This window comes from Nycticebus coucang, chromosome 1 (genome assembly GCF_027406575.1).
Source record: "Nycticebus coucang isolate mNycCou1 chromosome 1, mNycCou1.pri, whole genome shotgun sequence".
In the NCBI taxonomy this organism is placed as follows: domain Eukaryota; kingdom Metazoa; phylum Chordata; class Mammalia; order Primates; family Lorisidae; genus Nycticebus; species Nycticebus coucang.
Window position 1 is genome coordinate 37,098,854 of NC_069780.1, and position 16,451 is coordinate 37,115,304.

At 40.9% G+C, this 16,451-nt stretch overlaps 1 protein-coding gene across 2 annotated transcripts in view; it reads right to left on the minus strand.

Annotated features, from left to right (window-relative positions):
- Positions 1–16,451, minus strand: part of CASP6 (caspase 6) — a 17,925-nt gene continuing 1,474 nt past the window's right edge. The window contains exons 2-8 of one of the 2 annotated variants that reach the window (XM_053565150.1): positions 12,529–12,625; positions 6,707–6,749; positions 6,030–6,176; positions 5,474–5,550; positions 3,541–3,716; positions 1,486–1,645; positions 1–839 (exon numbers count right to left, since the gene is read on the minus strand). In XM_053565150.1, the coding sequence (XP_053421125.1) occupies positions 601–839; positions 1,486–1,645; positions 3,541–3,716; positions 5,474–5,550; positions 6,030–6,176; positions 6,707–6,749; positions 12,529–12,625 (939 nt within the window). In that variant the 3' untranslated portion in view covers positions 1–600. Of the gene's footprint in view, positions 840–1,485; positions 1,646–3,540; positions 3,717–5,473; positions 5,551–6,029; positions 6,177–6,706; positions 6,750–8,400; positions 8,541–12,528; positions 12,626–16,451 lie in introns of those variants that run through there. The other variant, XM_053565230.1, reaches the window with a different exon arrangement.

A 16,451-nucleotide genomic window follows, 5' to 3' on the forward strand; every position in this document is an offset into this window, starting at 1 on the left:
TGAATTTCAAATATTTTATTAAGGGATAGCAACCTAATTTTTAGGTTTCAAAAACCTTTCAAAACATTACACAGTCAAAAAATACATGTAAAAGTTAAATTGGCCAGGCTCAGCACCCATAGCACAGTGGTTACTGTGCCATCCACATACACCAAGGCTGGTGTATTCAAAGGTGGTCCGAGCCAGCTAAACAACAAATGACAACTGCAACAAAAAAATAGCCAGATGTTGTGGTGGGCACCTGTAGTCCCAGCTACTTGAGAGGCTGAGGCAAGAAAATCAATTAAGCCCAAGAGTTTGAGGTTGCTGTGAGCTGTGATGCTATGTCACTCCCCCGAGGGCAGCATAGTGAGACTCTGTCTCAAAAAAAAAAAAAAAAAAATTATAAAATCTTATAGATTTTAATGTATAGTATTAATAATTCCCCAAGGATTTTTGTTTCTATGTATCAAAGCAAACCCTTTCACCATGTCCAACGTGAACTATTTAAATAAAAAAAAAATTTTTTTTCAGGACCATATGCTTCACTGTAGTGATCCTTATGTATATAAAAAGAGAAAGATATTTTGAATACAGATTGTAAGATAAAAATATACCCTATTACTTAGATTTTGGAAAGAAATGCAGCTTTTTAGTTAGCATTGAGGCAAAGCAGGGAACTTGCTTCTTTCCAATTGCACTTGGGTCTTTGCAAAAGTCCACTCGGCGCTGAGAAACTTTCCTGTTCACCAGAGTGAGGAGTTCTGTAAACTCTAAGGAGGAGCCATATTTCCTCAACATCTCACATAAGTCTTGAATGTACCATGAACCATTCACAGTTTCCCGGTGAGAATAATAGCCTAAAAGAAGAGGAAAACATTACCATAGTTTTCTGGCTTTCAATTACTGTGACTGAAAAACACCTTCATAATTTATAGTTACAGAAGTATTAGCTCTCAAAATTCACTTGAAAAGATTAAGATGTGTCCATGATACGGTTTTAAAATTTTTCTGTTGACTGTTCTCAAGTGAGAAAAGAGATTAATTCTATATAGCTTTATATAAATGGGATTAGATTCTATACAATTTCCTCTATTTCTAAAACATTGCTAAGATTAAGAGACACAGATTATTAGAAAGAAGTAAAACAAAATTATTTACTGTGCAAACAAAGAATAACTATAACCAAAATATTTTTCAGCAAAGCTTTCCATGAATATTACCACAGTAGCACAACCACTGTCAGTAATAAATAGGCTGCTGATACTGACTGTAATTAGACTTGTTGCTTTACTCAATATAGTGCTTAGAAGTGATTTCTCTGTAAGGTTTTTATACTTTCATTTATTTCTTTGTGCCAAAGAAATCCTTTCTAAGCTGAGAGCTTCAGGATCAAGTCATCATGTCCCAATAGAAAGATCTGATCCAAACCAATCAAAGGTGAAACTTACAGGAACTCAACCAAGAGAGCCAATTATACATCTGTTAAATTACACACCAACACACCTTCAGCAACAGAGTAACACATGAGGAAGTCTGCTCCAGCAGGCAATGTGTAAACTGAGGCTGCGTCCACCTCAGTTATGTTGGTGTCCAACTTGTCTGTCTGATGATCCACTACATCCAAAGGAATGACAGGTACGTCATGCTGGTTTCCCCGACATGCCTACAGAACAAGGAGGACAAAAACACTTCTGCCTACCCAGCACTTCTTCCCAGTGCTTACTGTGTACAGTGAATGTGTATGTCAGTATGCTGTCATATCAGTAGCAACAGAAGCCGCATTATAAGCAGGTCGAAGGCAATACATTCAGGTTTAGAGGGGACTAAAATCGACAAAGTCATTTCCCAACTTGTGTTTTTTTTTTAGTTAAGGTTAAAAAAATATTGGCATCCCCAAATACATCCAAAATTATATTGGTATAAAGGTACACTGCAGAGAAGGAAAAAGCTTGTGGTTTTAAATTTCTTAAAGATTAACCACACCTATAGCACCAAAAACCGTATTCTCTTTTAAAAGCTATTTCCCTAAGTGTTTCTAATCAGGTACAGTATTTCCAGATGGGGCTTTGCCTGCCTGGCCTAAGAATGGGTACCTATTAATGTGCTGCCACTTTGAAATAAAGTCTCAAATTCTTAGCCACTAATTCTGATTCAAAGGCTAACACTAAATTCTACTCAAATGACTGTTTATGAGCAGAATTATCTCCCCAAAATTCAAATGTGGAAGTTCTAACCCCATTATCCCAAATCTGATTGTATTTGGAGACTACACCTTTAAAGAGGTGACTGAGATAAAATGAGGCTATAAGAGTGGGCCCTAATCCAGTATGACTGGTGTCCTTACAAGAAGAGATTAAGACACAGACATGTACAGAAGTAAAGACCATGTGAGCCACAGGGATAAGAGAGGCCCTGGAAAAAACAAACCCCAGAAAAAAGGGGTTTATCTCAGACTTTAAGCTATCTAAGCCACCCAGTCTGTGGTATTTTATTACAGTAGTCTTATAAATTAATACAGTGACCTAATGAGATTCTGCTGTGGCATTTTAAATGCATGAATTATTTCAGAAATGGTTAGTTACAGAATTAAAAGTACCAAAAGAAACAAAGTCCTGAGTAATTTCAAAGTTATCAAATAAAAGGAAGATCCCTAATATCCCATTTTTACAGGGAGAACTCAATCTATTTTAATCTTAGGATTATCTGGCTTACACCTTCTTTTTTTTTTTTTTTTTTTGGAGACAAGAGTCTCAGTATGTTGCCCTTGGTATAGTGCCATGGTGTCACAGCTCACAGCAACCTCAAACTCTTAGGCTTAAGTGATTTTCTCAGCCTCCCAAGAAGCTGGGACTACAGGCGCCCACCACAACACCTGGCTATTTTTTTGTTGTTTAGCAGGCCCGGGCTGAGTTTGAACATGCCAGCTCTAGTGTATGTGGCTGGCACCGTAACCACTGAGCTATGGGTACCGAGCTTATACTACTTTTTATTTTTTTTCCAGTTTTTTGGCCGGGACTGGGTTTGAACCCGCCACCTGTGGGACCAGCGCCCTACTCCTTTGAGCTATAGGTGCCACCCGCCTATACTTCTTTTCTTATAACCACTCACCCCCAAGGCTGGTGAAGGGGGGCAATCTTGGCTTAAGGGGAAATGTGAAAGGCATGAAGCATGCTAGGACTGGAAGTCTTTATTCCTACATTCTTTCTACTGGCTTATTAAATGCTCTCCAGCTCCCAAAGCAAACTCAGTGTGATCAGGCTGTCTTGCCTGGCACCCTTCAATCAGCAGACACCTTTCTCAGTAGCTCTACCTTGACACCTGGCTGAGTAGCACATTGACTATTTTGTGAGTCACTTCCAATGTCAATCCAAACAGTGTTTCTATGTAATAAAGATAGTGAGTGTGAAGAAAGAATTATTACGAATAGCTCAAAGTACAACTCTGATAGGCCAAGATTCAAAAAGGACCTTTCTAGTTACTTTCAAAATTGGCCTTTAGAATTTTATCACATGTATAAAAACAGGGACTTTAATAAGATGATAATGTAATCAGTCTTACCTGAATGATAAATATCTTGGGTTTTCCAACCAGGCTCTGACACTTGTCTCCTTTGAACAAGCCAGTTAATGTCTGAATTTCAATTTTGGCATCATATGCATATATGTGATTCCCTTCTCCATGGCTCAAGAAGACACATAAAAAGCAATCGGCATCTTTGTGGCTAGAAGTTGACACTACAAAAGGCCCCCCAAAAGTTCACATAGAAATGAAAATATGATGCTTGATATCTATATATAAAAATTCAATTTACTAATATTAAGATAGTTACATTCATATGACCGGGGGAGGAAGAAAATGTGTTCTTTTAAAATATCTGTAATGAAATAATTTAATCTTCAGTCAAGCAGAATTTATACTACACTGTATCTGATTTTAAAAACCCAACCTTATTCAATTTAAGAGTTAGATGAAGTTTATTTAGCTTTTCTTTGTGTGTTTGTTTGTTTTGTGATTTTTGGCCGGGGCAGAGCTTGAACCCAACACCCCCGGCATATGGGGTTGGCGCCCTACTCCTTCAAGCCACAGGCACCGCCTTATTTAGCTTTTCTTAAACACTGAATGATGTAGAAAACAAAGGAATTAACATGAGAAACCCCCTTTAAATCCAAGGAGGCATTCAATCCCATTATGGATGGCCAGGTGTGGTGGCTAATTCTAGCACTTTGGGAGGCCAAGGCCAGAGGAGGTTAGGAGGTTTGAGGTTAGGAGTTCATGACCTGCCTAGGACACATAGCAAGAGTCTGTTTCTACAAAAAATAAGAATGACTTGGGAGGTACAAGCCCTAGCTACTTGGGAGGCAGAGCCAGGAGGACTGCTTAAGCCCATGAGTTCAAGGTTGCAGTGACAATGATCATGCCACTGCATTCCAGCCTAGGCAACAGAGTGAGATCCCATCTCGAATAAAATAGAATCCAAGCTACTTTGACAATTAAGTTTCTTTGAAGACCTTCTTAGAGCAGACGGGGAAGACCCAGAAACTGCTACTCAGCAACTTCCCACATGTTGTTGCATCTCCAGGGAAGGCCATACCTTCACTCTGCAGCACTGAGACCTTCCAAAAGAGTATAAAGACATGAAACTGATAGCCTCCAAAGCTTATGAGCAAAGCAGAAAATCTGGTAAGCAGCCAGTTAAAATGATATATAGTTTAAAGAAGAGAGTGCTCTGAAGAAAGTTTAGAATAATTATCCAAATATCAAAATAGTTAATTGGCAAGTCATTTGAAAACTTGGCATGCAGCAATGATTATAAGTTGCATTATAATTAAAATACCTATTGCAGTGATGTTGTGGAAATTTAAGGAGATAATAAATCAAGACGCATATTTTGAAGCAGTAAAAAATGGGGTATGAAAAGAGTCAATTAAAAAATGAGTTGGGGCGGCGCCTATGGCTCAGTTGGTAAGGCGCCGGCCCCATATACCGAGGGTGGCGGGTTCAAACCCCGCCCCGGCTGAACTGCAACCAAAAAATAGCTGGGCATTGTGGCGGGCGCCTGTAGTCCCAGCTACTTGGGAGGCTGAGGCAAGAGAATCGCTTAAGCCCAGGAGTTGGAGGTTGCTGTGAGCTGTGTGATGCCATGGCACTCTACCGAGGGCCATAAAGTGAGACTCTGTCTCTACAAAAAAAAAAAAAAAGTCTATTGACTGCCCAGTACCTGTAGTATATGCATTCTAGACTTTCACCACCAAATCAACAGATCATTTCATTCACTTCTAGAGTAGTAGACTATAATTAGCAGTCTGCTAAGTATAAACTTTGAAGGCATAACAGTTTGCAAAGGTCTCTAAATCTCGTGGGTAATAAAGAGGCACAACCAAAACCTATAACCCATGCTATATTGATATTGTGGGTACTGTTTTTATAGAAAAGATAAAGGACTAAATCCTATCAAAGAAAGATGAATGTATACAACAGCAAAACAACCTACCCTCATGTATTTTGCGTAGTAGTTCCTCTGCTTTAAGATCATTAAAGCATTTCACCTCAAATCCTAGATCTGAAAACCTGGTGATACATTAAATGGAATGTTAGCTTATAAGCTTTTCAAAGTTGTCTAATAGTTGCATTCATATGATTAGGGGAAGAGGAAAATGTATTCTTTAAAGAAATAATTTAATCTTTAATCAAACAATACTTAAATTTGAGGACCCTACACATTTTTATGACATAAATTTACTTTCTTTAGGAGAAAAAAATTAAATATGACAATTATGATTTTCCTTGCTTCACCCACTGGGAGGAAAAGATTTAATCATGATAGCCAATTCAGTTTAGAATATTGCTGTCTACTATGCAAGTCTGTTAGTAACAGTGCAAAGCCTGTTAATATTTAATAGAACAGAGTAAGGAAGATAACTCAGGCAAGTTCTTAAGGGAGGCCCTGTCCAAGTGAGGCTTATCATCAAATGCTCTTGATCTGTTATCTTATGAGTGGTAAGTAATTCTGCTTTCACTCAAGTGTCTCATCTTGACAGTAGAACTACCTGTGGATAAGATTGTCTCTGTCTGCACTGGTGCCCCGCCTTTCTGGCAGTGTTAAGTGCCAAAAGAACCTCTCATGATTGAAGATTAAAGCAATTCCTCTTCTCTTGTGGTCCATTCTGTACTCTTCTGCTGGATCAAACATTTCTCTGTTAATGAAAAGTTCAAAAACAATCACTTAAATTCATATTAAATAATGAGTTCCTCCAAGCCCAAGGTCAATGTGTAGAAAGGAGGTACATTGCTACCTCTTCCTTCACCAGGCTGATATTCCCCTGGTGTGCTCTGGGAAGGGCCATGCTCAGGAAAGGAAAATCCTGAAACATTTCTGTACCAATTGGTAAACAGAGGCCATGCGCCATCCTGATCCCTAACCCTGTGTCTGGATGTCTTTTCCGCTAATTCCCCAGATCCAGTAACTGAGGACAACAGCCTGGCTAAGGGCCAAGCTCTAGCTGTAGGCTCATGCCATACCAATTACCATTGATCATACCAATTATTCTGACCATCACTCCAGTCCTTTGACAACCAGAGTCTTATCTACAAATCAATTCCCCAAATGCTAAAACTTGCATACTTAGTTCTACTTTTTAGTTCCCAGGTCCCATTCTCACTTTGATTTTTACAGGCCAATCATGCCCACCAAAGAGTCCTTTTTAAGAAAAGAGCACATTTTTACCTTTTATAGAAGGCATCTGTTTCTGTCATGTTTTGTTCCCCACCTATTAACAAAAAGTTGATTTTTGTTAATTTGTTTTTGGCTTATGGTAGTAAAACACAGCGAGAACTCCCATCCTCCTTCTGACTTTCAAACTCTTAAGACTGTCCTATTTTGGTTAGTTTAAAAGCCAAAATATTGGGCCAGGTGTGGTGGCTCACACCTGAAATCCTGGCACTCTAGGAGGCCAAGGCAGGTGGATTGCCTGAGCTCACAGGTTCAAGACCAGCCTGAGCAAGAAGAAGACCCCATCTGTAAAAATAGTCAGGCATCATGGCAGGAGCCTGTAGTCCCAGCTACTTGGGAGGCTGAGGCTAGAGAACAGCTTGAGCCCAAGAGTTTGAGGTTGCTGTGCGCTATGCTGCCACAGCACTCTACCGAGGGCAACAAAGTAAGACTCTGTCTCAAAAAAAGCAAAACTTTCCAGAGAGAACGGATAAGAAAAAAACGAAGGGAAACTGTTTGCTGATAAACAAAGCTCAATGCTTTCTCACTCCAACTATTACCTGCAAAATAAGAAATAATCTTGCAAACAGAGTGGAGAGAATGTTACACAAATACATTCTTTGGTCATTCTACTGTCATCGTCTTCATTTACTGCAGTACCTATAATCCTCCATCAACAATTTGTTAAATAACCTGAAGTTGAGTAAGTCTAGACCATACGTTGAAGGGGGTGGGGTGGAGAAAGAAAAGTAAGGGAGTAGGCAAGGAAAGGAATCGCAGAGCAAGGATGGACGGGGAGGTGCAGTGACGAGTGGCCGGCCACCCTGGCTTGCTGCCCGGCTTCCCACCCCTCACCACTTGTTCCAGAGCGGGAGACTGTCACAGGCCCCTGCACCCTTCATCCACGACAAGGCCACTTCCTGAACGACCATGGTGCCTCTGGAGCAAGGCTTCCTTTGTACAGCAAAGAATAAGAAGCTCCGAAAGGAGGGCACTCAATAACCAACTGTTGGCGGGTCAAACTTTCTTTTTCCTTTCCCTAGCTAGGCTGGAAGTTTCTAAACTTTACCAGTAACATATGGTAATTAACAGGGAGAACGTTTTATAGGATGTGTTTAGCAGTAAATTACTTTGTAGAAAAAAGTTATTGTGATTTTCACTTAAACGGACAGGAAGCAGCAGGTTTCCTGGATGCAGGGGATACCGGGGCTGCCCCGCCGCCACGGCCAGGTCTTTGCTTTCAGGCTAAGCACAGGCACCCGCACCCAAAGGCTATGATACTTTCCTTATTCAGAACGCCTGCTGCTTTTTATTTTTTACTTAGAAGTTAGCAAATAAGATTAAACCCCACCCCCACCCCCAACTTTTCATAAAACCAGGCGAGGAGGAACCTCACGACCAGCTGAGCCCGCCTTTTAAAGTTTAAATGGCCGGCGCGCTTGGGAAGACCTCAGTGCTGGGTGGACAAAGGCGGCAGGGCCACGCCTCGGCTCCGCGCGACCACAAGGAGCAGCCAGCCAGGTCTGCGAGGTGTTTTCCCGGACCAACGAGCGACTCTATCCTCTCGGGACACAAGCGCGTCCCTGCAAGACCCACAACTACTTGAGGCCATCCGGCAAAGCCGACGAAGCCCGCGTCCCTCCCGTGTCCCCTCCGGCCAAGACACAACGCGAACCCGCCCCGCGCTCCCTCCGTGCCCCCTGGACTACCTGCGGGGCGAGCCCCGGGGAGCCCCTTCGCCGAGCTCATAGCCACCCAGTTTGCGGGACCCCCAGACGGCTTGGCTTCCGGAATCCAGGCTGCAGCCCCCGCTCCTCCTCTTCCCTCTCCTCCTCCGCCCCGCCCCGTCCCGTCCCGCCCCGCCCCTCCGCTACCCACTCCCTTTCCTTTCCTCCACTCTCCTCCCGCGCATCTGCTCCGGTCCTCCCCCCCTGGCCGCGCCGCCCGGAGGGCCCTTCCGGAGAGTTAGAGCTTCTCCCAGTAATTCTGGGGACCATAGAGAAGGACGCGGTCTCCGCCTCTGCGTCGGGAGAGACTAGCCGAGCCCTCGGGAAATGCCAGTTGCCACCCCGGAGACACCCAGATCGCCGAGCATTAGGCAATTGCAGGTCGTGCAGTGAGCTCTGACTCATCCAATCCCTGCAGCCATAAATATTTGCTTTTCCTGACTACCTATGGGCCCCGAAACTGCCCTTTAAAAATTAACAAAGAGCCACAGGTAGGAACTGTGACAGGATATGTATATAACCAGCCACTTTATAGCTGATGGTCTTAAAGGTTCTTAGCTTTCTTCGTTGCTCACACAGATAACATCACCCTTGTGAAACCTAAGGCTAGTTTTTAAGATACTCTGCGCACAGGCCCAGACCAGTGGTCCACATGAAGAACAGACTCAACTGGTCTTGAGTCACGACAACACAAAAAGGCCGTTTCTACACCCCTATGATCCTGCCCTGAACCCAACAGATCCAATTTCCTAACCCTTTGCCTACCAAACTATTATATCTTTAAAAATCCTTTCTCTCAAACTCTTGAGGAGACAGATTGGACAACATCCCATTTCCTCTAATGGTGCCTGCACTATTACAGCTTTCTCTGCTATGACCCCTGCTGTCTCAGTGTATCCTCCCTGGAGGGCGGTAACAGTACAGGCATAGCTTGTTTTACTGCATTTAACACACACTTTCTTACAAATCGAAGGCTCCTGGCAACCCTCCCTTGAGCAAGTCTACCAATGTCATTTTTCCCACAGCATGTGCTTTGTGTCTGTGTCACATTTTGGTAACTTTTGTGATATTTCAAACTTTTTCAGTGTATCTGTTATGGTGATCCGTGATCAACGAGCATCAATGTTTCTGCTGCAATTGTTATTTGTTACCATTACCTGTGTCTGTAGAGCAAGAACAGTGACCTTAACTGATCAATGTGTGTTCTGTCTGCTCCGATGAGATACCAGTTCCCTGCCTCTCTCTCTCTTCTCCAGACTTCCTGTTCCCCGAGAAAAATAATATTGAAATTGGGCCTGTCACTAACCCTATGATAGCCTCTAAGAGTTAAAGTGAAAGAAAAATTCATACATCTCTTACTTCAAACAAAAGGTAGAAATGATTAAGCTTAGTAAGGAAGAGATATTAAAAGCCAGATAGGCTGAAAGTTAGGCCTGGTGGTGCTAAACTGTTAGCCAAGATATAAATGCAAATGAAAAGTTCTTGAAAAAAATTTAAAAATTTTTTTAAATTTTAAAATTTAAAACTTTAATCATAGGGCTGGGGCCGGTGGCATAATCCTAGCACTCTGGGAGGCCAAGGCAGATGAATTGCTTCAGCTCAGTAGTTCAAGACCAGCCTAAGCAAGAGCAAGATCCATCTCTACTAAAAATAGAAAAACCAGGCATTGTGGTGGGCACCTGTAGTCCCAGCTACTCGGGAGGCTGAGGCAGGAGGATCACTTGAGCCCAAGAGTTTGAAACTGCTGTAAGCTACGATAAGACCACAGCACACTACCCAGGGCGACGGAGTAAGACTCTGTCTCAAAAAAAAAAAGTGCTATCCTAGTAAACAAATGGTGAGAAAGCAAAATAGCCTTATTGCTGATAGGGAGAAAGTTTAAGTGGTCTGGATGGAAGATCAAACCAGCCACAATATTCCTTTAAGCCAAAACCTAGAGCTAGAGTTAGCAAGACTCTAACTCTCTCCACTTCTATGAAGGCTGAGAGGTGAGAAAGCTGCAGATGAACAGTTGAAAGCTAGTAGAGGTTAGTTTTATATAAGAGGTTTAAAGAAAGAAGCCATCTCCATAACATGAAAGTGCAAGGTGAAGCACCAAGTGGGGGCGCAGAAGCGGCAGCAAGTTAGCCAGAAGACTCAGCTTAGATCACTCCAGATTTCCAATGTAGATTAAACCACCAAATATTGGTGGAACATGCCATCTGGGCCTTTCATTAACAGGAGAAGTTAGTGCCTGGCTTCACAGCTTCATAGGACAAGCTGACTCCTGTTAATGTAAAAAAAAAAAAAAAAATTAATGAGGTTTATACTTTGGAAAAAGAAGAGCTTAACTTCTTATAAAAGGTCGCAGCCTGTTGGGCAGCTATTCCAACCAGCTGGGAAGCAAGGCCCCAACCAGAAGCCAGGCACGTGTACTTCAAAGAAAAGACAAAAAGACTGGGCACGGTGGCTCACTCCTGTAATCCCAGCACTCTGACAGGCTGAGGTAGGAGGATTGCTTGAGCTCAGGGATTTAAGACCAGCCTGAGCAAGAGCAAAATCCCATCTCAACTAAAAAAATGGACTAGTGGAGCATTGTGGTGGGCAGCTGTAGTCTCAGTTACTTGGGGAGGCTGAGGCAAAAGGATTGCTCAAGCCTAAGAGTTTGGGGTTGCTGTGAGCTTATGACGCCACAGCACTTTACCCAGAGTGACAGAGTGAGACTCGGTCTCAAAAAAATAAAAAAAAAGACAAAAAAGAGAACAGATTTTATACTGAGCAGGGTACTCAAATATACATATTCACCAAGTTATATGAGGAATCATGAATATTTATGGAAGGAAATCGTGCCCATGGTATGTTTTGCTTTATCTCTCCTGGGAACTCAGTTTTAAGTTGTTTCTGGGATCCCTTTTCCCAAGAGGGTTCCATTCAGTTAGGATTTTATTTTTAGTTCACAATCTCTTTTCTTTTTTTTTATTGAGACAGAGTCTCACTTTATCACCCTCGGTTGAGTGCTGTAGCATCACAGCTCATAGCAACTTCAAACTCTTGGGCTCAAGAGATTCTCTTGCCTCAGCCTCCCTAGTAGCTGGGACTACAGGTGCTTGCCACAACGCCTGGCTTTTTTTGTTGTTGTTGCAGTTGTTTAGCTGGCCTGGGCCAGGTTAGAGCCCACCAACGCTGGAGCATGTGGCTAGCACACTAACCACTGAGCTATGGGTGCTGCCAGTTCACAATCTGGTGACTTTAAATTGAAGCCAATGTTCATTTACCATTCTGAAAATCCTAGGGCCCTTAAGAATTACATAAAATCTACTCTGCCTGCGCTCTATTAATGGGAACAACAAAGCCTGGATGACAGCACATCTGTTTATAGCACGGTTTACTGAATATTTTAAGCCCACTGTTGAGATCTAATGCTCAGAAAAAAAAAAATCTTTTCAAAATATTACTAACAATTCATATTGGTCACTCAATAGCACAGATGATAGTATGTAAGGAGATTAATGCTGTTTTTATGCCTGCTAACACAACATCCATTCTGCAGCCCATAGATCAAGGAGAACTTCTGACCTTCAAGTCTTATTGAGAAATATATTTCATAAGGCCATAGCTGCCATAGTTAATGATTCTCATTATGGATCTGGGCAAAGTATATTGAACATTTTCTGGAAGGGATTCACCATTCTAGATGCCAGTAAGAACACTTGTGTTTCATGGGAGGAAATAAAAATATCCATTATTAACAGGCATTTGGAAGAACTTGATGTCAACCCTCATGGATAACTTTGAGGGGTTCAAGATTTCCGTGAAGAAGTAAATGTAGATGAAGCAGAAATAGCAAGAGAACTAGTTTTAGAAGTGGGCCTGTATTGATGTGATCTTTTATTAAAACTTTAACAGATGAGCAGTTTCTTCCTGCCTATGCCTGAGCAAAGAAGGTGGTATCTTGAGATGGAATCTACTCCTGGTGAAGATGCTGTGAACACTGTTCAAATGACAACAAAGGATTTATAATATTCCATAAATGTAGTTGATACAACAGCAAGAGGATGTAGGTAAAATGCATCCCATGTTACAGAAAGATCTTTCATGAAAGGGAGAGTCAGTCAAGGCAGACTGACTTACCGTCTTTACTTTTAAGAGATTGCCACAGCCACCCCAAACCTTCAGCAATCACCACCCCGATCAGCCAGCAGCCATCAACACGAGGCAAGACCCTCCACTGGCAAAAAGATCATGAGTTGCTGAAGGTTCAGATGATCTTTATCATTTTTTAGCAATAAAGTCTTTTTTAAATTAAGGTATGCATTTTTAAGGCATAATACTAATGCATACTTATAATAGACTACACTATAGTATAAATATAACATTTATATGCACTGGGAAACAAAAAAAAATTGTGTGAATTGCTTTATTGCAGTGGTCTGTAACCAAACCCAAAGTATCTCCGAGGTATGCCTGTAGGGGGTGATATGTGTGTAACGTTTCATGTTTAGTCCTTTCCTCAGTGAAAGTTACTTTATAGGACTTGTAATAATTTATTTTTAATGCACTTTGTTTGGATATGGGATTTGGGCTAAAGTAAACGGAGGCAGCTCCTAGATTTTCAAGGCTGGCTTTCACAGGGAAGAGTTAAACTGGGGAAGAAATCAAGCAGAGATTTACAGAATAGGATCTGTAAATAATGGTTTTTCTAGAGGCAGAGCATATTATTGTTATTGTCATCACAAAATGCCACCCAGTGTGCTAATTAGGTGCAATGGGGTGCTCAATATTGGATTTAATTTAGCCCCTTCTTGGGTGGTTGGTTATTCTGAAAAATTTACTTTGGTAACTCTTGCAGATGAAAAGGTGGTCTTATGTTCTGTTAACTCCTCTGGACCTTATTTAAAACATAACCAACTTCAGACTGGGAAAAAATTAAAATGTGTCTTGGCACCATTTCTAATACATTAAAATAAGTATAGGTATATTTAAGAAATAAGTATAAGGGACTTGTGTCATAAATACGATACCATTATTTTAGAGGGAAAAATAAAATCTAACTTGGTAGCTTTTCCTACCTGTGCTTGTAATTCAAAGTCTTACTCGGTCATTAAATCAAGTACAAAATCAAGGAAAGGTTTAGATAAAGCCATTTTCTGTTCATTTCATTGTGTACATAAAATATCTCAGAAATCACTATCTTAGTAACTTATTCTACAATTAAAATGTGGAATATCATTATCTCCCTTGTATGGTGGTTGTGATGATTAAATTAAATGACTGTATAGTACTCAGAACACTGCCTGCCATAAAAAGGTCTCAACGAATATTGGTTACCATCATCATCATCTTCTTCTTTTTTTGGGAGATAAGAGTCTCACTATGTCGCTCACGGTAGAGCGCTGTAGAGTCACAGCTCTCAGCAACCACAAACTCTTGGGCTTAAGTGATTCTCTTGCCTCAGCCTCCCAAGTAGCTGGGACTACAGGCGCCTGCCACAATGCCCGGCTATTTTTGTTGTTGTTGTAGTTGTCATTGTTGTTTGGTAGGCCCAGGCTGGGTTCGAATCCGTCAGCCTTGGTGTATGTGGCTGGCACTGTAACCACTGTGCTATGGGTGCCGAGCCTCACCATCTTCTAATACTCAGTGAAAGCAGGACTGGCTTTCTCTTGGTTTCCTCAGTAGTTAGCCCAACTGCTGAGCATTTAGGAATTGCTCAACAAATATTTAGCCGTTGAATCGGCTTCAGTGTTTTAACATTGGCACTCTGGATTTTATCCAGTTTGAATGAGTTACCTGATCACCAGAACTCCCTGTCCTTTTGCCTCATTTTCAGGGTCTCTGAGTCTTCAAAACACTTCTTCTTCAGGAATGGAACCCTAATTGGCCGACTTTCCACTTAATTGAACAGAGCAGATGAAAAGAATTTGTCATCTTTTCTCCATAGGTATGCTATTACCTCAGAATATTACTTCTATAGTCTATGTGGTTATATATTTCAATGTATAATTTTATATTGTCTTATCGTAAAACATAAATACAAAATATTTTCTTGGCCAGGTGCCATGGCTTATACCTGTAATCCTAGCCATTTGGGAGGCTTAAGCAGGTGGATTGCTTGAGCTCAGAAGTTAGAGACCGGCCTGAGCAAGAGCAAGACCCTGTTTCAACTGAAAAAAAAAATAATAATAATAATAAAACTAGCCAGGCATTGGAGAGAGCCCATAATCCTACTCAGGAGGCTGAGGCAAGATTTCCTTTTTTTTTAATTATTAAATCATAGCTGTGTACATTAATGATTTTCATTGTGTGCATAAAATATCTTGTAATCCTAGCTAATCTGGAGGCTGAGCCCAAGAGTTTGAGGTTGCTGTGAGCTAAGTTGAAGCCATGGCACTCTACCCAGGGCATCAGAGTGAGACTCTGTCTCAAAAACAAAATATTTTCTTGGGTAATTATTTCAGAATTATAATTTTAGCCTTTGAAAGCAATACTATCCACAATAAAATGGTTCTGTGCCTAGGACTGGGAAAGTCTACTCAGGTTCTAATGCCAGCTTCATTATTATCTGTCAGACACTGAGGTATCTCAAATTTAGAGAGAAACGTTTTCAGCATTTTGTGGTTTGTTTTCTCTATAACCTATTTGACCTCATGCCTTGAGTTGTCATATTCAGACATTTTGCATTATTTTCAAAGATCTGTCTTAGAATAGAGATGAACAGAGGAGGCAGAATTGTTTAGTTAAGAAGCATAAACATAGCATTATAGAACTTTAAAATGTTATTTTTAATGCATTGTCATGTTCCTTATTCCCTGCATAGTTCTGTGTTAATCTCTTAATGTTTTAAACCAATCTGTTTTTTTGAGACAGAGTCTCACTATGTTGCCCTCACAGTAGAGTGCTGTAATGTCACAGCTCACAGCAACCTCCAATTCTTGGGCTTAATCGATTCTCTTGCCTCAGCCTCCCAAGAAGCTGGGACTACAGGTGCCCACCACGATGCCCAGCTATTTTTTGTTACAGTTGTCATTGTTGTTTTAGCAGGCCCGGGCCAAGTTGAAACCCACCAGCCTCAGTGAACAGGGAAAATAAAAACTTTAAAAGCTAAATATATGCCCTATGGAACAGAATTTGACTTGAAGACATCAGTACAAACTCTTGTTTGCCTAATATACACATACACAGAAATAATTATAGATATGTATACATACACGGGTTAATATATATTAATATATTATATTATATAATTATATATAATGTATATAATATATATATACTAATTATAGATATGTATACATACATGGGTTAATATATATATATATAGTAACTTTCTCTTCCAGGAGGTTGAATCTTGCTCATCTCCCACCTCCCACTGACTGGACCTGGTGACTGGTTTCCAAAGAACAGAAGTGAAGAAAAGGAAAATAGTAACTTTACAACAGAGGAAACCAACAGACACTGCCTTAACCAAGTTTCCAAAGTCAATATAACAGGCAGATAGTATGTAACTCCTGATATAATGCAGTGAAAAGGACCCTTCACCTATGTGGTATATTATTCTCAAAAATTCAAAATCCCTGTCTAATCATGAAGAAACATCAGACAAACCAAAATTGTGGGATTATTTTACAAAACACCTGACGGGTATTCCTCAAAATTGTCATGGTTATGAAAAATAAGGAAAGACTGAGGGGTCATCACAGACTAGAGGTTAACTAGGTATGATGACTAATGCAGTGTATGCTACCCCGTTTCCCTGAAAATAAGACATCCTCCGAAAATAAGACCTACTTACAGGAAAGATAAGACATCCCCTGAAAATAAGACCTAGCGCATCTTTGGAGCACACCTTAAAATAAGACACTGTCTTATTTTTGGGGAAACAGGGTAGATTAGTTCCTGGAAGTGAACAATGACATTAGTGGAAAAATTAGTGCCATCCGAAGAACAGAGTTTAGTTAATGTAATTACCAATGTTAGTTTCTGAGCTCTTGACAAATGTTTCATGGTTACATAAAATGTTAACATTAGAGAGAACTGGGTGAATGGTATACAGAAAC